This window comes from Myripristis murdjan, chromosome 17 (assembly GCF_902150065.1).
Source record: "Myripristis murdjan chromosome 17, fMyrMur1.1, whole genome shotgun sequence".
NCBI classification, from domain to species: Eukaryota; Metazoa; Chordata; class Actinopteri; order Holocentriformes; family Holocentridae; genus Myripristis; species Myripristis murdjan.
In genome coordinates this window covers 31179417-31201773 of record NC_043996.1, presented here as the reverse complement: position 1 = coordinate 31201773, position 22357 = coordinate 31179417, and the positions used below count along the sequence as shown (strand labels likewise).

The 22357-nt window shown below is 44.9% G+C and overlaps 2 protein-coding genes across 2 annotated transcripts in view; one reads left to right on the top strand and one right to left on the bottom strand.

Moving 5' to 3' along the window:
* Nucleotides 1-1079: 1079 nt before the first annotated feature.
* Nucleotides 1080-8313, bottom strand: LOC115375666 (zinc finger protein 500). The gene is made up of 4 exons (XM_030075149.1): nt 7820-8313; nt 5788-5903; nt 3939-4059; nt 1080-2617 (listed from the first exon to the last, which is right to left on the bottom strand). Exons 1-4 carry the CDS (start codon nt 8103-8105, stop codon nt 1785-1787), a joined length of 1356 nt encoding a protein of 451 aa, XP_029931009.1. The 5' UTR covers nt 8106-8313; the 3' UTR covers nt 1080-1784.
* Nucleotides 8314-9985: 1672 nt separating this feature from the next.
* The window catches only part of dnaaf11 (dynein axonemal assembly factor 11), a 42935-nt gene continuing 30563 nt past the window's right edge, over nt 9986-22357 (top strand). The window contains exons 1-6 of the mRNA XM_030075154.1: nt 9986-9995; nt 10575-10742; nt 11769-11846; nt 12718-12890; nt 13416-13654; nt 15141-15341. Of these exons, the coding sequence (XP_029931014.1) occupies nt 9986-9995; nt 10575-10742; nt 11769-11846; nt 12718-12890; nt 13416-13654; nt 15141-15341 (869 nt within the window). The remainder of the gene's footprint in view (nt 9996-10574; nt 10743-11768; nt 11847-12717; nt 12891-13415; nt 13655-15140; nt 15342-22357) is intronic.

Genomic DNA, 22357 nt, shown 5'->3' with positions numbered 1-22357 from the left:
GTGTTTAGTGTGTTGTGTGTGAGCGCCTGCAGGGCCACACTCAGCCAGGACGTCCCAACCTGCTGCTTCACAGGCACGTTCATGTACCTCATCCTTCTCTTTCATACCTCTCCTCTTACTAATTTATTACTCTGCTTTTCCTTCTGTCTCGACCTTTTATCTACTTTTTTATTTACTTTTTTATACTTCATCCCCTTTTAAACTTTTCTTTATCTGCTTTTGTCTTCTGCTCTTTATTCTTCAGTGTTTATCTGGCTTCTTGTTTCTTTATCAGTTGTAATCTTGCCTCCGGTGTTTCCGCAGCTCTACTGCAGATTTAGCGTTTCCTGTTTTCTTGTGTTGCTGTTTTTCTTCCTTCCTGTTTTATTGTGTGTGTGCAGCGCTCTGTGTCAGTTTCTTTGTGCGAATAAAGTTTGACTGAGTGCAGACGGAGCCACTGTTTGGGGCCTCGGAGGAGCTCGTGAGAGGCCGTGGAGCGAGCAGAGGGCCGGGCGGCGTGGACAAAACCTGTCCAATCCCTCGTTGCCGTGACGACACTGCAGGAACGAGCGCTGGTCTTCCATGATGTCATGATGTCGTTCATGACATGGAGATGAATATGAAAATAACACAGCTAGAGCCGATGAGAGCTGATTCTGGGCTGAAACGGCCAGGATTATTAAATTCCATGGTAGAAGAAAACCTTTTTTTTTTTGTTTGTTTTTTCTCATAAATTTGTGACTTTATAATCTCAGACTTTTTGATTTTTTTCCTCATAAATTTGTCAGGTCGTTATTTGTTAAATCAAGAGACAAATTATGACAGAGTACCAGGGCCATTGTAGGGGGGACAAATTATATTATAGAGATAATCTGAGAAAAAATCTCAGAACTCACAAGAAAAAAAACTTGAATATTCTCTGAGATTAAAGTGGTAAATTTATGAGAAATTTATGAGGACAAACCTGAAATTCTGAGATGTCAAAGTCACACATTTACAAGAAAAATACTCTGAAAAATAGTTTTATTTTATTATTATTATTTTTTTTGTTGTTGTTTGTTTTGGTTAAATAATCAAGGACCAAGAACTTTCAATATGAAAAGGGAGTTTTCAGATTTCTGTGTCGGAGAACAGTGTGGCTGTGTGATCTGGCCTTTCGGCAAAACACTGTGCACGTTCCTCGTGCACAAACCTACAGGTGTGTGTGTGTGTGTGTGTGTGTGTGTGTGTGTGTGTGTTAAATCTGGTCACACTTTGAGACAATGACTGCCACAGAGCGTTGGTCTGAGATTGCACACTTTTAATGTTAGATGCTGCTGGCCGGTGCACACGCTGGTCCCGGTGCACCGCTCGCTACATGTTTCTGTCCCACCAGGCCGTCGTCACGCTAGGCTAAAGACCGGAGCCACCAAACGGCCCGCGTCGGTTTGAGGTAAGAATTGCTCGGCGTCAGGTCGTAGTCCCGTTTCTCTTTGTTTTGAAAAAACAAACTAGGACACCTACCAAGGCAGTTAAGATGGTTAAAAAAACGTAAGGCCTAATGAAATAAAAAGTCAAAGCTACGTTTTTTTTTTTTCTAATTAAAAGCACCCATTCTTCTAAAAGTTCTGCAAAAAGGCCTTGAAATTAAAAAAAGATCTATTTAAATTAGATGTGTAGTAACAGTGACAGCAGGAAGGGTCGGGTCTGTTGTAGCTTATCGTCTCAGTGTCATTTGGTGGACGCTTTCGCCCGGAGCGCCTTGCAGTACCGCGAGTGCATACATTGTGGGCGTGGCCGGGAGGGGAGGCATCCCGCCCCTCCGGCTACACGGCAGCCAGCCCCTGGTCGGCCGGGTGGTGTTTCTGCTGATGTATCCTCAGGTTCTGCTTCCCGGCGAACCTCTTGCCGCAGTGCTCGCAGGCGAACGGCCGCTCCCCGGTGTGCACGCTCTGGTGCGTCTTCAGGTGGCCCGACTGCGTGAAGCGCTTGCCGCACTGGGCGCAGCTGTACGGCCGCTCGCCGGTGTGCACGCGCACGTGCGTCTCCAGGCTCCGCGACGACGTGAAGCACTTGCCGCAGTAGCTGCAGATGAAGCGCCTGTCCCTGCAGAAGCGGTTCAGCTCCAGCGTGTCCGCCTTGGACGCGCCCAGGCCCAGCGCGAGCGGGAAGCCGGCGGCGCCCATGTCGGACGCCTTGTCCAGGTGCGAGGCCCGGTGGTCCGGTTTGAGGTACGAGCGGCGCGGCACCTGCACCATGCTGGGCAGACCCTGGTTGTTCCACGACGAGCACATCTCCAGCTCCATGTCGTACGGCAGCGAGCTGATCATCGACACGCCGCGCTTCAGGTCGAAGGTCCCGGGCAGCGAGGTGGGACTCCCCGCCGACCCCAGCAGGAACGGCTTTCGCGACAGAGTCATGGCGGGCGCCTCGGAGTCCGATTCCGCGGCCAAGTCGAACACGATGTCCGTCGGCTCGTCGGCGCCGTCCGCCGGGCCGGGGGACTCGGGCTTGGTCTGCGTCTCCTGAGGCTCGCCGAGCTCCGACGGTCTGTCGGCGCCCTGCTCCCACTGCCTCAGGCTGCCGGCCGCCGAGCTGATCAGTATTCCAGACGGCCCCTCTTCACAGTCGTCTGCCTCCAGCCGCTGCACCTCCGTTCCTTGTGGAAACAAAAATCAATGAGCAGAGAGTTTAGAGACATTAAAAACACGGCGGCAGGGATTTCAAAGAGGATCTTCACTCGGCAGAACACAGACAAAAGACCTTCCTCACAGAGACTCCTGTCAAAATATGTCAAACTTGTCTATTTTGTGATAAAAGCCCCCCCGTGAACTATAAAAAGAAACGGCAGCTGCACTTTGTCTCGGGTGTTTGACATCAAAACTTGCTTCCTGTCGCATTTGAAGCGGAGCGCCGCTCATTTAGACGGACAGACTAAAGACACGGCGGCACACAGCGACCCAAACAGAGGTGACGCGAATGAACACACGCCCAAAAATAACAACCCAAAAGTGTGTGTTCTGGCTGCTGGTTTGGTGTCTGAGGTGCAGCGAACGCAAGTCACATCAACACCTCAGCGGAAGACTCCACCGCCGCCGCAGGACTCGGCGGATTTACGCATCTAAGACTCGGCCGTGTGAAACTGGACCACAGCAGCACGCGGGTCATTATGAACGCCATCTCCGTCTTTCCTCCGTCTAACACCTCGTGATCGGAGCCCTGAGATAACCCGGTCTGGAGGCTCGGGGTTGCTTGGCGGCTCGTCTGTGGACTTCTACATGTTGATGTCGGTCAGACGTCTTCAAAACCTTCAGAGTCCCTGAACCTCGCTCCTTGTGTGTTTCAGTTTTTAAAATGTGCATGACGCGATCAGACACACATGGGACACACCTCTGAACCCTGACATATTGTTGTCACATCAACGTCTAGATATGAGCAGACGTGATATTCATTCATTCATTCATCTTCTAAACTGCTCACTAGGGTCGCGGGGGGGTTGCTGGAGCCTATCCCAGCGCTCATAGGGCGAAGGCAAGGAAACACCCTGGACAGGTCGCCAGTCCATCGCAGGGCAGACAGACAAACACTGACAATCACACCTAGGGGTATTTAGCTTCTCGAATTCACCTAACCTGCATGTCTTTGGACGGTGGGAGAAAACCGGAGTGCCCGGAGGAAACCCACGCAGACACGGGGAGAACATGCAAACTCCACACAGAAAGGACCTTGGGTGGGAATCGAACCCAGGACCTTCTCACTGTGAGGCGACAGTGCTAACCACTGCACCACCGTGCCGCCCCAGACGTGATATTAAAATCTCAAAAGGCAACGATATGGTGGATATCAGAAAGAAGAAATTGAAAGAAGTGAGTTGTTGATGAGCAAACACCATAAAGCATCTGACTCAGCTGCGCTCAGGTTCCACTTAAAATTTCCAATAAGCGTGAATCCACAGTCGCGTGGTAAATCTCCTCCCTCACCGTCCTCGTTGAGCAGCAGCTCGTCGGCGGCGCCGTTGCTGTTCGCCTCGCCCGTCGTTTCCTCCTTGATCAAAACGACGTCCGGGTCGCTGGGTTCCTCCTCGGACGAAGGCAGGTTCACCTGAGCGGAGAGAGCACAGACCACAGACACAACCGGGTGAGATGAACTCCACAGTGCAGAGGACGTATGAATATCATTTAACATGAAACAAAACTTAAGGGCTGAATCTTTTGTATTCAAAACGTAACAGAGGAATCATTTATTAAATTCATAAGACCGACGTCCGCTTTGTCTTTAACTCTCTTTACCATGACGAGCTTCCTGCTGATGTGAGACTCTCGGTTTGAGTCGACGCGCCGCCTCCGTCCAACAGGCCCTCCGAAGCTTTCACACGGCAGCTGCTGTGAAAATCATGAACCACACAGCCGCTAACGGCCGCTCCAAACGGGTTTTACTCGTGGTGGTCTTCAGCATGCGGTGAGGGGAAACGGCAAACTGCCCCCCCCCACTGATGGAGGAGCCGGGGCCGTGCTGGATGATGTGACGGCGGCGGAGGATAAAGATTTTAGCTGATTGACGCGGTCGAAGCTCGGAGGAAACGTGCAGATGACGACAAATTAAAGAGCCTGAGGCAGAATCTTCAAATATTCAAGGGGAAGAGTCAGAGTCAGAGGTCGTACACATCAAGAGGCAGATCAGGATGAAAGAGCAATGAAAAAATGTAGGTGATCCGTTTGAATTAGGAAACAAAATGCAAAAATGTGAGAATGCATGTCATGGCCACAAAAATTCAACATATTAGCCGGGTTTAATTTTTCAGCAGAAATCACCAATGAGACGGCTCGTTCATCACGACACGTTCATCCAAACCTCATCATCTGCTCTTCATAATAAAATATTTTTGTGTTGTTCGCCCTCTAACCAGCCGACGATCTGTGGCTCAGAAATAATTACAGCTGTGTGCAGTCGAGCTTTGCTGTCACCGAGCTGTGGCTGTAGTAAACTGTGACGCAGACATCGGGTTCTGAATCGCTTTATGAGATTAAGACGTTACCCAGTCAGCACTTAGAAGTTAGTTTATTTTATTATTAATTTTTTTTTTTAACTTTTTCTTTACATTCTGACCTTGTGTTCACACTGCTTTGGTCACTCACAGCTCAACTTTTGGAAAACGCTCTCTGGAAACTGAAAATACGCGGAATCATCCTTTAAGAAAACTTCTGTTCAGCAGATATTTTGCTTCATATCGCCCAAATGTATTAATTTCATGACTTCTAGTTTTATCTTAACACTCTGACCTGGAAGCTCGGGCTACGTCCAAAGATGTTTTTCACCTTGCAAACCCAGTTTCTTCTTCCCGTGTCCACAGAGAGAAGAAGCTTTTGAACAGATGGATTCTTGCGTGGACCGAAAACACACTTTCAGAGTGGCGTGCTGTCTTCTTCTGTGGTGTGGACGGTGAACACTTGAATCCTGCAGTTTTTTCCAACAACTTGGATTTATCTGTGACTTTCCGGAGGAGCTCTGCCCTCCTCTGTCCATGTAAACCGCTCTGCCTCGCTGTCATCGTTCCACTTCCGTTTCCCGTCGGTTCTGGACGTTGTTGAGATGTTCTGAAGTGGACTTGCTCTCTCACAACGTGTGGCTCAACTCTGGGACGGCAACAAACTGCTGCCTCTCTGCACACGCTCAGATCTTTGACACAGATGGGTTTTTGTATTCTCATGTGGAGAGGCTTTCAGAAATGCTCCCATGTGGATGGAGTAAACCAAAAAGATAATAAGGTGGAATTTAAAAACAAACAAACAAACAAACAAACAAAAAAAAATATAAACAGCTGTGTCTCACCTCTTTGGTCACGGGGCTGAGGGTGTCGGCCTCCGCCTCCACAGCCAGGACTCGGCCGCTCTTTCTCAGGCTGGCTCTGGGCTGCCTGGCGCTCGCTGTGCTGGGCAAGGCACGTTCTGGAAGAAAACACAACCACGTTACAACCACCGCTCAGCCTGGGGGGCCCGCGGACCACCAGGGGTCCCGGAGAGAGGGGCTCCGGGTCCCGATGTCAGGTTTCACTGAACCTCACCTGCACTGTGGGCAGGTGTGTCATACAAACCTTATGAAATTGGAGTCCCTTCTAGAGCTGAATAATTAGTTAATTAATCGATCATCAGAAAATGAATCAAAGGAATCATTTATAACTTTAAGAATCAATTACTTTTCCACAGTTCTCTGAAAAAAAAAAAAAAAAAAAGTTTTTTTGGGCTGCTGATAAAACTATGGAAGCAACCTGAAGACATCATTTATGGCTCTGGGAACTCGTTTTAACACTTTACTAGTTAAGTTGATAAGTGATAAGACACTCTACAGATTAATCGACTATGAAAATATTCGTTAGTTGCAGCCTTGCACCCTTCATTCAGGGCTGCAAAAAAGGTGGGGACCCATGGCACCGACACATGTCTGTCTCTGCAGAGGTCCATTCAGTAACTCTTGCAGACTGATGCTGCCTTGTTTATCGAATGAAAGGTGTGTTCCCCACACATGATGGAGGCCTGTTTGGTACCGTGTGTATATTGCTTGCTGCTATTTATCATCTGTTTATACTGTAAACCTGCACATTGCCCACATCTATGCACATTGTATACATCGATGCACACTGTTTTTTTTTTTGTTGTTTTTTGCACATTGTTTTTTTTTTTTTTTTTTGCACATTGGGTACTTAGATCTTTAGACCTCGAGGGTCATCTTTTATTCTTTATTTTTGATTTACTTATTCTTTATTTTTGATCTACTGAATGTTGTACTCTGTGGATACTGCTGAAAACTGTGAATTTCCTTCGGGATGAATAAAGTATCTATCTATCTATCTATCTATCCAGTCTTCATGTCGACATGCATCAGGGTTGCCAAGTCCGCGTTTTTTTCCGCCAAATCGGGCTACTTTTTAAGTGTTGCCGCGGGTAACAAATTTTGTCCGCGGGTTGGGCTTGAGCAGACATGAATAAAGATTCATATTTTGAGTGACCAATGTTTATACCCAAATCCTGTCAAACTGACTCTGGGCCAGATCAGCATATAAACTATCCACATATGTCACCTGCTCCACAGACAAATAATATGCCAATGCTGTGTGAGGCCACTCAGCACATGTCCAATCACATCATCAGCACCATAGATATAGATATAGTTTCTATATCTATGATCAGCACCACCCGCGTCCAGTGCCTGTCAGCTGAAGTAAGGTATCCCGTATTATATTTTAAGTTCTGATATACTGTAAATTAAATAGGTGAAAGAACTGTTTCGGGAAATTGCCTTTAATGTCTATGGTGTTACTTTATAGATATTATAGTGCATTTTGCAATTATAGCAATGCTGTTGGACTTTAAAAGCAACATATATGGATTTTTATGGGCATATTTTGAGTTCTGGTGTTGGGCTGATTTTTGGGCCCTTTTTATACCAACCAGGTTGAGCGGGTTTTGGGCTGGTTTTGAGTTGCTGTTTGGCTGCTTTTGTCTCACAGACCTGGCAACCCTGGCATGCATGCAAGCCGGTTGACTGTGCTCGCTGCCGCCCACCTCCCCGTGTTTGAAAGAGGGTTCAAACCGGCTGAAGTGAGTTGAATTTCACTGAAACAAGAGCCGCTGAGTTGAAGTGTTCCTAGTCAGACAGTGAAAGTCACCCAGTCGTGTTTTTGTGAGCCGTGCGGCTGCCGAACATCAAACAGACTGTTTTTTTGAATGGGGTTCGGTGTGAGTGTCTCCCCCGGTGTGTGCAGGGGAACCCGGGCTGTGTCGCTCCCTCCTGCCACAGTGAACCGCAGCAGGGACACACACGGATGACGGAGGTGAGCGGTGGGGAGAAAAGAGCCTGAACTCACCGACACTGAAGTCCAGCAGCCCTCCGGCCTCCTGCCCGGTGTAATCCAGCATCGCGATGTTGCCTCGGTGTCCCCGGGCGATGATGGTCTCGATGAGCTCCAGCTTCCTCCGCAGCGCCTCGTTCTCCTTGTGGCTGCGGGAGAGCTCCAGCTGCAGGACGGCGTAGCTGTCATCCACCAGCTCGCAGATCTCCGCCACGGCCGCTTTGGTCAGCGCCTCCATGATGGACGTCAGCTGGGAGTGGAACGCCTTGTAATTCGTCATTGCGGATGAGCGTGAAAACATCAGCTGTCAACCGGCTCTGGCCTAAATCCACATCAGCGAACGCGAAGCATCAAAAGCAGAAGGAAATGAGCGGCTGGCGGCTCACGAAAAAAAAAAAAGCCGTTTTCGTCCTTGTGGCCGGGCGGCGAGGCGGCTGGATGCTGCGGAGACCCTCTTGTTTGTTGTTGCTCCGCTTTCTCCTCCTCTTCGGAGTCGTCAAGGCAACTTCCGCGTCACCGCTTTCAAAATAAAAGCCGGATCACCCGTCCTATGCCCACTGTACTGCATGCCGGTCTACTGCTGCCTTCAGGTGCTGCGCGTAAAATCCCCATTTCAACTTTGGAGAGCCATACAACCGGTCACAATTAACCCTCCTGTTATGTTCACATTTTTGAACATCTTTTATGTGTGGGGTCAATTTGACCCCTGCAGTTTAAACTTCCACAAAATTATTATAACTAAAATTGTTATCAAAGTTGATGTGTCAAATACTTTATGTTTCTTTGCTGATTACCTAAATAGCCCTTTAAATAAAACATAACTCCCCACCACCCCTACTTATACATCCAGTATTCCTATTAGGCGACAATGGAAAAATATTCAAATCACCATAAAATCTCACTGATTGACCTAAAACTGGAAATAAATATTAATTTTTGGTGTTTTAATGGCTTTATATTATTTCTAAGTACAGATTTTTGTTATTTATAACCAATGTGTTACAAAGTGTGTACAGGACATTGAAAACATATCATCATGTGAATTTCATCTTTAACCGGTAGTGCCCATTACATTAGGAACACTCATTAAATATGAAGCAAAAAAAATGACATTAATCATTTATTTAGAGACGTTAAACATTGGCTGGGGTCAAATTGACCCCAAACATAATAGGAGGTTAAAAGAAAACGGATAAAATGGATATAAAGCACATCTCTATGCATAGATGGATAGATACAGGTGTATATGAAGAGTGTATTTGCAAAAACGATATCTCCATTTCAATTTATTAAAACTTTTTAAACTTTTTTGAGTTTTATTAAAATTTACTTTATATTTATTTCTATTTTTTATATGTTTATTTAGCCTGGCATAATGTTTATTATCCTAAATCATGCTTTGTTTGTGTGTGTGTGTATATATGTGTGTGTGTGTACTCCAAGCAGTATCTGTGAAAAAGGTGTATTGATTTAAAGGATGGCTTTTATCTGTTTTTGCAAATGAACTCTTCATATATACTGCATTTTACTTTTTTTCTTTAGACAAAAAAAAAAAAAAAAAAAAAAAAAAATACTTGGCCACGGTGCATTCTATTCCATGTAAATCTAAAAGCACGAGAATACAACGTTCAGTTCGGACTCCACTGTATCTGTTTTTTTTATACACCTTAATTGAATGACCCACAGGACACAGTATTTCGCTTAAAAAAAAAAAAAAAAAACCAAAACAAACAAACAAAAAAAAAACTCACGCGTTTTGACTTGCTTAATTAATTACATCTTTTTTTTTTTTTGCCTTTGTGAAGCACACTGTAAAGATAATTTGACAAGCGCTCTATAAATAAAGGTGATGATGACGACGACGACGACGACGACGACGACGATGATGATGATGATGATGATGATTAATATTATTATTATTATTTGTAGTAGTAGTAGAAGTAGTAGTAGTAGTGTTATGGTATTATTACTTTTCCCCCTTATTTCCACACAATTTATACTGAACAAAAATACAAAACATCTCAGTACATTGTGTATTTCTGACACATCCTCAGTAACGTCTTCACAGATGAAGCTCTACTTCACTGACTCTACATTCATCTTGTAATTGTAGTATTTACCACAGCACATGAATGCAGCATCCGCCTGGTTTCCAGGGCAACGCTCGACAACAGCAGCGCGATGGTTTACAGTGAGTAGAAAAGTTTAATTTAATTCTCAGAAAACCTTCAAACACATCAGATAAACGAACAACAGGCCGTTTCCTGTATTTTTACTGTAGTTAGACACATCTGCCCGCTGCAGCCTGTACAATTAAACTTTAAAATGTCTGATAAAATATTATATTGGTGGTTTTGGCCAGTAACGTTTTTAGCTTCAGCTAACGCTAGCTAAAGTTAGCTAACCTAAACGAGCTAAACTTGTGTTACTAATGCTAGCTTACTACCAACTAGCTCGTATTAAAAGTAGGCTCTCCTGGCCATAAGTACTAGTAACAGTTACTACTTCTGGTACTACTACTGGTATTGCTATTATAAACTTCTTTACTCGTTTATTGTTAATAAATAACAATAAACTTTTTTTAAGTGGCTCTTGAGAACAGTTTCAGTTTTTAATTAAATTAAATTATTAATTATTAGTTAAAATTTTAATAAAATCTTGCAAATGCAAATGTACAGAAAAAAATGTAGATCTGGCAGCAGTGGCTACAGCTGGACAGGAAGGATGAGGATGTGTGTGTGTGTGTGTGTGTGTGTGTGTGTGTGTGCAGTCACAGAGGACATGGTCCGCCAGCGGGCCGAGCACAACGACTGTGAGATCTTCTCGCTGGAGGAAGTCTCTCTGCACCAGCAGGACATCGAGCGGATCGAGCACCTGGACAGGTGGTGCCGGGAGCTGAGGATCCTCTACCTGCAGAACAACCTCATCCCCAGGATAGGTGACCCGTCCGTCCGTCTGTCTAACTTTAAGACCTTGTTTCCACCTGGCATTAACATCCGTCCACAGTGATCTGATCACCGGCTGGCAGCTCTCAGTTCAGGTGGAAACAGCAGCAGTGTGTCCTCATCGTGTTAGAGGTGTGAACAGACAGGTGACCCAGGACGCAGTGAAGGACCGCCCACTCACCTGACGTCCTCTGTCTGGTCCAGCCCAACACGCCGACACCAGCCAGACGGTCACTTTTCCAACAGAGAAAATCTCTTCCCTGACTCTGGCCAGCAGCTGAGCTGTCAGCTGACGGATCAAATGCAAACTGAAGTGCAGCTCGGCTATAAAGCAGCTGCTTCATGAAGAAAAACTCCCCTTAATAAGACAGGAGCTCCCCTAAAAATATGCTGCAAGAAATTTAGGGGGGCTCTAAAATCTAAAATATAAAGTATAAAGTAAAACGTCTAACGTTAGACATAATTGAGTTACTACAGGAATACCACAGAAATATTATAGCGGCCGTGTGTATGTGTGTGTTGCAGTTACAACAGGAATAATATAGAAAAATTACAGGTTGATTTTTCCACCTCAGCAGAGAACCTAACCCTCTCAGACCTGCCGGATTAATTCAATAATCTGAGGCTGAAGGTGATCAGGTGGAGCTGTAACAGACGTGAAATACAGAGATGTGACTGACAGCCACATTAAAATGAGGCTGCAGTGAACGAGGACGTCTCCTTTTGTTAAACACCTGCTGCCTGTTCAATGCCATTTTATTTTTATCTTTTATCTCTGAAATGATGTGTGTTTATTTGCATGCTGAGTGGGAAAGTGAGATGTGAACACAAGTGGGCACAGGTGAGACACAGGTGAGACACAGGTGAGACACAGGTGAGACACAGGTGAGACATCAGGTGAGACACAGGTGAGACACAGGTGAGACACAGGTGAATGCCAGGTGTGAACAGGGTCTAACAGAGGCTCGTCCCTCTCTGCTCCGCTCAGACTTTTAAATCCACTCTGCTCCCCCTCACAGAAAACGTGGGGCGTTTGAAGAAGCTCGAGTATTTGAACCTCGCCTTGAACAACATCGAGGTCATCGAGAATCTGGAGGGTCAGTATGCTGAATAATAACTGCTCAGCATGAAGAGCAAGGCAGCATGAAAATGTGTATTAAACCTTTATTTTTTATTTTTTTTTGGTAGCTCACATTTTCATTTTATTCTTGGAAAAAAAAGCATGGAGCCAAACTGAGGCGGAGACGTCTCTGCTTCTCTTCTTTTTGATTTCAAATGGAAGTAACTGATCATTGGTGAACATAAGTCTCATCCTAAGACATTTTTGTCTTATTTGTTTTTTTCCACATGTCTTAGAGCCAATAGATGGATATTAAAAGCTTTTGTGGTGCAGTCAAATGAGCTGCTCTGGTTTACTCTGTGCTTTCTACCAAAACGGTTGAGAAAATGAGCAAAAAAGCAGTCAGAAATCACGAGAAAATTATCATAAAGTAACAGAAAAACATAAAAAAAAACCCCAGAACAATTAGTGCAAAATTTGTAAAACATTACAAGACATTTACAAGAGAATTGGCAAAAAATATTTAAAAAATTACATCGCTTTTCTTCATGTCACGCTCCCCTTTTTATTGTTTTTCTGTTTTCTTTTACATTTTTGTTTTCCTTTGTTTTATCGCCAAACATATGGATAGATAAATCTTATTGACAGTTTTTTGCTGCCTCTGTTTGTCAGTTGCTTGTCCGGTTTCATCACAAAGCGTTTGCTCTTGTTTTAATTTGCCTGTTTTTATTTTATTCTCGTTTTTTCACTTTATTGTAAAGCACTTAAAGTATTACAAGAAAACTGTATTTATTAGAATTACATATCTGACAATAGATTCTTGCGAAAGCCTTTAAACAGAAGAAAAGTCATTTCCTAATTTCTGTAAGTGCAGTTGACGTTTATCCGGCTGCCGTCTGTCTCCTCAGGCTGTGAGTTCCTGCAGAAACTGGATCTGACTGTTAACTTCGTGGGTCGGCTGAGCAGCGTGGAGTCGCTGCGGCACAACCTCCACCTGCGGGAGCTCTTCCTGGTGGGAAACCCCTGCACCCAGTTCCACGGCTACAGGCAGTACGTGGTGGCCGCCCTGCCGCAGCTCAGGGTGAGGCCGCGTTTCCTGTGGACTGTCATAAAAATAATCATCTTTATTTATACAGCAGCTGGAAAAACAGAGTGTACAGTGTGGTTTGACAGACGCAGCAGAGCAGAATAATCAGAAAGCAAAATAATATCAGAAAGTCAAACAGCAGAAAAACAACATGAAGGTAAAACTAAGATCTGGATAAAACAGGAAAACAGAAGATGCAAAACACAGCAGGAAAAAAAATAGAAGGATGTTGAAGGATGAGGACGGTGAGAGAGATAAGAGGCTTAAAACCAACTCCAATACAATAAAACATCAGTAAAGAAAATAAAATAAAAAGGTGGTTAAAAGATAATTAAAAGACGACATCACATGAAGGCAAGTCTATAAAAGGTTTATGAAGTGATTTATCATCAACTCATCAACTCAGTTTGGGTCAGTCTAATTCTGGATTACAGCACAGGGAGGTGTTTGACAGATGGGCTCGTCCTCTGTGTGTGTGTGTGTGTGTGTTTATTTGTGTGTGTGTGTTTGCACGCTCAGTGGCTGGACGGGACGGAGATCAGCCGCTCGGAGAGGATCCGGGCGGCTCAGGGCCTGGAGGAGGCGAGGAGGAGCATCTGGCAGCAGGAGCAGGAATACCTGAGGAGGAGGGCCGAGGAGAAGGAGGAGGCGCAGAGGAAGACGGCCGGAGGAGAGAAGAAGAAGAAGAAGGAAAATGACAACAACAACAAAAACTCCCAACCAGAGAGGAAGCCAGGCACCGACATCAGCAGCTCAGCGTAGGTGGACAGCCAAAGATTCTTTTACCAGTTTATCTACAACATTTTCCCAAGCAACACATTCTGCTGCCCTGCTGCTCTGGCATCTAACTCCATCAGTTTTTAATGAAAAAAAACTTTTTTCTTTTTATAGTTAATTTTATGACAAGCTGTATGGGCTAAGTACTCAGTTCTGTCCTTGTATGCATTGATTTCCATGAAGGTAATGAAAAGACAACAGAACAGTGAGAACGGGCCGACAGCATCAGAAAGACGAAGCCAAAGTTTGATGTGAAGTGATTCAAGTCCAGACTGATTTTTATACGACACAAACAAGTCTTGCAATTTAGATTCAGCGTACACTTCTCGTGTGGTTTTATTGACAACATAGTGTTATCGATTGTGGAGTTTTAGTTTTTAATTCAAAACGCAGTAAAAACAGAAACTTCTCTCACCAGAAACCACACATTAAAGCAACGCCAGCTCATATGCACTATTCCCACAGACGGATAAAACAAGTTTGGAATAGTGCAGATTTATGTCCCTTATGGGCCACCACCTTGTACCAAGCGCTCTCTGTGTGCTGCTGCTTTAGAGGCTCACACTCGTCATGCTGTGTAATCCAAGCGGAATACCAGTTTACCGTGAAAAAGCTTTCTTCATCACAGGTTGAAGGCAGCATTTGACACAAAAATGATGCATTATGGGTGAAGCACTACTTAAAGGTCCCTTCTGTCAGGCTGCTGCTGTGCTGAAACTCCATGTCCATTGGCCCTTTTCCACTAGTACCTACTCGGCTCGACTCGGCTCGACTCTACTCGGTTTGAGAGCTTTTCCATTAGGTGGTAGTACCTGGTAGCAGGTCCCATTTTAGGACCTACTCAGCCAGGGTTTCAAGCGAGCTGAGTTGAGCTGAGTCGGGCCGAAAATGTGACGTAAACGCCGTGCAGGCAACTGATTGGACAGGGACTGATGAGAGCGACTCCTGCACGAAAACAAAACCCGACATTTAAAAAAAAAAAAAAAAAAAAAAAACGGCAACAGCGACCATGCGCATTGATCGTCGCTGAAGTTGGCAAAGTCGGAAAATGGCAAGCAAACCGCGACCACGGTCAAATGAAGAGGTGGAGACTTTTCTGAGCTCGGTGGCGGCCCAAAGAATCCAGAGGGAGCTGGACGGTGCGCTGCCTTGCTATGACGACTCCACCCACGGCGAGGTGGGACTCAACTGTAATGGAAAACCACCCAAACCGAGGTGAGCCGAGTCGAGTCGAGCCGAGTCGAGCCGAGTAGATACTAGTGGAAACGGGCCATATGTTGCTCCTAATGACTGGGACCCAGGACCAGAGGTTTATCCTCCTGTTGTCCTCGGGCTGAGTCACTTTGACTTTAAAGCTCCTCGCTCAGCCTCCACTGGACTGGATTAAACTGAGGCGAGCTGGTCTCACTCAGAGTCTGAGGACTTAAACCGACTCTCAGTGTTTCTTGCTTTGTGGTGATGTTGCAGTCCGGGTTCGGAGGAGCAGCAGGAGCGCACGCAGGAGGAGCCAAGGCCCGAGCCCACCGAGGAGCAGCGGGAGGAGCCGAGGCCCGAGCCCACCGAGGAGCAGCGGGAGAAGGAATTCTGGGAAACGCCGTGTGACTTCACGCCCGAGTCCCGGCTGGAGGTTCACCGCCACCTGCAGGAGAAGAAGAGGGCCAAGGAGAAGTAAGTGCACGTTATCTGTACACACACACACACACACACACACACACACACACAGCAGGACCTGACAGGATTGTCTCCGTCATAACTCCTTCTGTCTGTGTCAGGTTCATCTTGCATGTTGTGAATGTGACTCCTGTCAGACAGACACTGGAGGGGCTGCAGTTCACCAGTTTAACCACTAGGGGTCACTACAACACCAGCCACTGTCCCATCAGGCCGTGGGCAAAGCTTTCACATCACACCGACACCGAGTGTGTTTACCCAGAGAGAACAAACAGACACAGGGCGCTGAGAAGATCTGCTCAACCTGTCAGCTTCTCCTTTCACTGCAGGTGATTTGGACGAACCTGTCGTGCTCACTCAGCCGCTCACCTGAGGAAACCAAGTCTTGAATAAAACACTTCAAACAACACAAACAGTCATAATTTGGACAGTAAAATAAGACAATAAAACACAGGTAAGAGGTAAAAACAGAAAGCAAGGGATACAACAAGCAAGGCAGTGAAACAAAATACAAGTTAAAATCCTATAAAGGCTGAACTAAAAAAGATTTAAAGGACGCTTAAAAGAAGAAACCGACCTGGCAACCCCAATCTCTCCATTTTTTCAGTAGAATAGAATAGAGTAGAGCAGAAATACAAGTCAACATGAGTCAATAAAATCCACATCCACACATCTGACAGCAGCACAGAGTTTAGATTCAGACATGAAGAGAGAAAATAAAAGAACAGGCAGTTTGATATTGCTAATTACTTTTATTAACTAAACATTTTAAATCCTTCTTACTAGTTTGACTCATTTTGCTGTTGTCTTATTAAGTGTTTTCATCTTTTTGTGTTATTTCTGTTGTATAATGTGTACAACACTTCAGTAAAAGAGTCATTTATCTGACTTTATCTTATCAGGCTGCTGCTTAGCCTGACCAGTCAGGTGTCAAGCAGGTGTGTGTGTGTGTGTGTGTGTGTGTGTCACTCAGTGGGAGTGTGTTTCAGACAGATTCGGGCGACATCAGGTCTAAATCGTTTTCCCGCCACGCCGTTAATTAGCGCTCGCCCTACAGGTGACCCGCCTGCCAGGGTGCTAATTGTGTGTGTGTGTTGCACCTCCACGTCTCGCTGCGCTTCACACACTCACCTCCTCTCTCTCTCTCTGTGTGCCACGACACACACCACCACCCGCTCCAGGCCGGACACACTGATCACACCAGTTATTAGCTATAATCAATCAGCCTGTGGTTCACCTGCCAGCTCGCTTCAGATTAAAACAGGATCAGTTATAAAGCTGCAACCAATGATTATTTTAATTGTTGTTTTGATTGATTGATTAGTCATTTAGAGCAAATAGGGGGCTACACCCCCCCTAGGGGTACGTTGGAGTACTGCAGCTTGTATGTGAGATTTAAAAACAAAAAAAAGTTAATTTAAAAAATATCATTCATGCATAATTCCTAAACTAATTAGCCTATGCTATAATAAGTTCAGTAAAAATGTAACTGTAAGTTTGATAAACCACATCTTATATTCAGTTTTCCCTCTGGGTTTCTTGAAGGTGTCAGATTTGGGTGTTTGTGGTTTAAATCTGCTGCTGTTTCCTAAATTAGCGCCCCCTACCTGTGGCAGGAGATATGCCACAAGCCGTGGTTTGGTTTGGTTCTGTTTAGGCACCAAAGGCACTGGGTTAAGGTTAGGGTAAGGCTCAGGTTAAGGTTAGAGGAGCTTTGTTGTCATGGTGACAGTAATAAACAAAACACCCAGAAACCCATCCACCCCCCCAGCCCCCTCCTGATGTTGACTTTGTTGCCTGTTCTGTCACCTCACTCCCCCACACAGCACGCTGTTGTTATTTTCACGGCCACTGGAGGTCGCTTACCTTTAAAACAGAGCCATAGGTCGTAATGAGCTGCAGGGTCGTTTTTTTGGTGGAGGACAGTTTCGGTGTCCTTGTCCTCACTGAGGCTCCAGAGTTGGAGGACTAGTCATTATCATTCAGTCATGTTCATTGTTTGTATTTCTTCATTTGACCCTGACAAAAAAAATCACGTTTTTTTTTTTATGAGAGAAGAAATTTTGCACCAGTACTAGAATGAAAAAAAAAAACTGCATCTGAAAAGTTCCATTTATGTCATTTTAAAGGGTCCTTTACTTAATTCCTAAAACAATAGGCCTCAATCAAGAATTATTTACTACTCCTTGGTTTTATCTTAATTTGATGCATTAAAAAAAAAAAAAATCTGAATTTTCCCTGAAATGCCACTTAAAACTTGAAAACCCAAATTTACACCTTAAACTGGAAGATAACATTTTCTGTACACTATTAAGGTATTTTTAACCACCATTTTAATTATCTCTAAAATGCTGTATGAGGGGATATCAAAAATCCTCAATTAAAACAGAGATTGAGATTCCCCTGAAATATTCCTTCATTTTTGTCAAGTCATTTGCCGTCGGTCACGTGAAATTAGGGGGCTGAATCTTGAAATGAAGCACTTAAGACAGAGTTTGGTGTGTTTCCAGTTAAAACCCGAGGACATGCTCAGGGTTTGGGCTGATGAAGAGCCGCACAGATAAACTCTTCCTGACATCCAGTGTGTCCGCAGTCCAAACACAGCCAGCGTCCTGCAGCCGCGCAGCTCCTCCGAGACTGCGGAGCTGCAGGTCAATACGTTATCCAAGGACACGCTGACAGTGGGAGCAGGTACCACACATGTAAGAATAGCATCTGCTCTCCAGGTGCCGGTTCACAGGGGAAATAAAGCCTCCTGCCGGCTCCGGTTACACTGCAAAAAAAAATCTCCTAATCATCTTAACAAGTCAGCCGGTCTCATCTTCACTGTTAAAATCCTGTTAAAGTCTGGTCAGCTCGCCCTGATTTCATTCCTGTGGCAGATGTTATACCTTGCTGGAAGGGATAGTGTGACTCTCAGTGGAGTGCGAAACCCAAACTCCAGCTGGCATATTCAAAAAATGGTAAAAGGTAGCACATCCCAAATTTTCAAATCAAAAAAGACAAGACACACACATTCACCCGTTTCAGCTGCTGAGCCAAATAAACAGGTAAAATTTGAGTATTTTGACTTGAAAATTTGGGATGTGCTACCTTTTACCGTTTTTTTTTGGAATATGGTTATTATTAAATTATATACCTGGTTTGAAGAAAAACAGATTTTAATATTGAAGTTTAGACCAAATCACTCATTAGGCCTCCTGTTCTGTTCAAATTTACGAACATCTTTTATGTTTTAGGTCAATTTGATCCCAGCAGTTTAAACCTCCACAAAATTATTAGAACTAAAATTGTGACCAAAGTTTATGTGTCAGGTACTTTATGTTTCTTTGTTGACGACCTAAATAGTCCTTTAAATAAAACATAACCCCCCCCCACCCCCACTTATACATCCAGTATTCCTATTACGCCACTATGGAAAAATATGCAAATCACCATAAAATCTCAGTGATTGACCTAAAATTGGAAAGAAATATTAATTTTTGGTGTTTTAATGGCTTTATATTATTTCTAAGTACAGATTTTTGTTATTTATAACCGATGCGTTAGAAAGTGTGTGCAGGACATTGAAAACATATCATCATGTGAATTTCATGTTTACCCGGTTGTACCCATTACATTAGGAAAACTCATTAAATATGAGGCAAGCTAAGTTAGAGACGTTAAACATTGAATGGGGTCAAATTGTCCCCAAACATAATAGGAGGGTTAAACTGGAGATTTTTTTTACAGTGTACTGAAGCAGCGGGCTCCTGGCTGACGCTCTCGGTCACCCTTCCCTCTAGGTTGAGTTGAGGGCAGAGCTGCTCTCTCTCTCTCTCTCTCTCTCTCTCTCTCTCTCTCTCTCTCTCTCTCTCTCTGAGGGGAAATACCTGGCTCAGCTACTTCTCTGCTACTACTCTCATCCCCAGAGGGAGCTCCGGTCTTTTCTGCTGCCGCTCCTCGGGGAGGTCAGAGGGCAGGGCACCACGGAGCAGCAGCTGGCAAAGGGAGAACAAGTTCAGCTACTCTTGGAGGTCGATGGAGGGTTAAAAAAAACAAAAAAAGATCTGTTTTGGCAGAAAGCCTTCATCGAAAATCCTCAAACATAAAGCTGTGGTTTAGGCCAGTGGTGCAAAAACTGCTTCTGTGGCTTCAGCTCCCCCTCTTCCCTGATTTCTTAATCCAAGTCCCCAGTTCACCCGACAGAAAACTACAACAGAGCACCGACCTTCTGAAGGATCTAACGTTACAAATAAGAAATGGAGAGAAGGAGTTGCAGTTCACGCCTCCTGAGCTGATTTATTTGGAAAATAAAAAATATTTGGAAATATGTTTTTTAGGTATAGTTCTGTTTCACATTTTGAATCTTATGATTATTATCTGAAAATACATATTTTTTAAATCCTGTAATATATTCATGATTTACTCTCGTATTCGTCCAGAGGCAGCTGCGTTGGTTCTCCCTTTGCAGATGTTTCTGTCTCATGCACGGTGAATGGTTTTGGGTGTCTTGTTACTATGCAGTTCACTTTTTTTGCCCAGTCAGGTTTTGGACTTGTCTTCTTCTTTGCTCCGCCCGGCCCTGACCCCCCCGCAGCTCTGACTCACAGCGTTTAGTTTTCATAACACCTCGAGCCGCTGAGTCACGACGAGCTGAGCGCTGCAGTCATGACAGATACTGTGGCTTTAGGAGTGGAGTGCTGTGTCACGGTGCGCTGCTAAATCTGCTGCCCACAGGACATGCAGCGTCTCTCGGTGTGTGTGTGTGTGTGTGTGTGTGTGTGTGCGCTCACTGCTGCAGTTCAATCAGCCGTCTGTCCACCACCTGTCTAACCCTCAGCTGTTTTATCTCTAACGCACTCTTATTGGCACGTAGGCCTCAGAAATCAAACGCGACATGCAGCACAAACTGTTGTCCAAATTTGTCCAGATTTCTGGGACAAACACATTTTCTCTGCCGGGAAACTCCAGTTTTCATGTCACCCTCCCTGTGACAGTCTGTGAAAGTGGCAGATCTAGAGAAATATTCATGGGGGGCTAAAGTGGTATGGACATTTTTCCTTGGTGGGAGATGGATGGATGGATGGATGGAAAGAAATCACGTTTGCTAATGAGCAAACACCAGAATGTGTCTGAATCCAGAACCACGAGCTTGACAGTTCTGATTTTTCTCATTTAGTCAGAGTTGAAAAGTAAAAATCCCCTCAGTCTGGTTGTATCCTTGGTTTTCTTTCTGTCTCTGTTGAAATGAGACGAGTGGAACCTGCTGCTGTGTCGTCTTATGACACATTCACTTGCACTCGGACATTGGATTTTCAGTCTTGTACATTTTCGACCAGCGACAACATTGAAATGAATTTGTTCTTTTAGATTGCCTAAAGTGAGTGGCAGCTGGGGTGGCAAGGCTACGTGCCATTATGCATTACGCATTAATGGACCATACCAGTGATTTTGAATGTTCAGCCTATTTACAACAATTACCCACATTTTACACCGTTACAAACCAAAGATTTCACGACATATAATCAAAATGTGAATTTTTGGTTGAAACAGACACTTTTTAATGTTTAATGACTATTTTTCCTGGAGGAGGAGGAGGAGGGAGCGTTTCAATGTGAAAAAGTTCTGAAAAGCCAACAGTGCTGCTGCTTTTAGGAAAACTCATGTGGAGGACTTTATCCCGCTGATGGAAAACTGGAGTGAAGAAAGTGTGAAGGCTCTGAAAGTTCATGTTCATATCGTAGTGGAATGAATGGAAACCAGCGGCTGGAGGAAAGGGAGGAGGAGTGATGTGGCAGCTCTGAAACCCCACTGCTCACTCTGGGAGGAGATCAGCAGTGCTAAAAATGCAAAATCGCGGGTCTGGTCATTTAAACCCAAGCAGAAATCTAAATGTTTTAATGCAAAGAAACTGAAGAGTGGAAATGAGCATCTCACAGCAGCATGTGGGATTTAGTTTTCAGCGTTTGCAGTGGCTCTTCCAGTGGAAATCAAAGCCCTGTCATTGACAGTGCCGGTGCCTCGCTGCTCCTTCACTCATGCAGGACGACTGATATGGAAAAATGAAACGGCAGAGGCGAGCCAATAATCTCTTCATGGGAGCACAATCATCCGTCCTAACCGTGCCCAGCCACAGGAAGTCGGGCTTTACTCCAAGTGAGCCTCATTAGAGGGAACCCAGTTCGATGGCTAAGAAGCCGCTGAGCGTAGTCCACCTCCTAATCCATATCAGAGAAAAGAGCAGGCCTGCGCACTGTCCAAGCAGAAAATCAGGCTGATATGGTGTTGCCGTTTTTATCGTCTCCCTGCGCGGCTGTCAGGCCGAGCTGACTTGATGCATGCAGTCGTGCCGTCACTGGATTGTCAGGAAAGATGAATTTCCTGCTCCTGAGGTGGATCCTGCGATAAGGTCAGCGAGGAGACGCCGCTGCGCTTAATGGCTGCTCTGCTCCTCTGTGGAAGGGAAAAAAAAAAAAAAAAACAGATGAGCGGCAGATCGGAGCCACAGAGGGCAGCGTTCAGATGGAAGAGGGTCAACACCAGCCAAAAGACCGAGACAGAAAAGACTGGTGAAAACTGGAGAAGTGATGAGACGGACACGTGAAGATTCTCCACAAGCGGCATGACCCGTATGGTTTTTAGTGTTTTTTGGTTTTGTTTTTTAAAGTAGCTTATTTCCAAAATGAGACAGCCACTGTCCAAATAAAGTGAAACATTATCATAAGATTATATGAAGCACATTATAGCATTCTTCTTTGGCCTGTCTGTGATTGATTGTCTCCATCATGGAGGTCCACTGGAATGTTTTTGCAGGAAAATACTGTGTGAAAGTCAAAGCAGCTGGAAACATGGAGCGAGCTGAGGCAGCCTGATGTGGTGTGTGTGTGTGTGTGTGTGTGTGTGTGTGTGTACATCCATTCAGGGTTAGGGTTAGGTTCTCAGTGTTAGTCTTTTGAGTCACTAGCCTTATTAGTCCACTCCACCTCTACTCCACCAGTTTAGCCAGTTTCCCCTCGGGCATCACTAAAGTA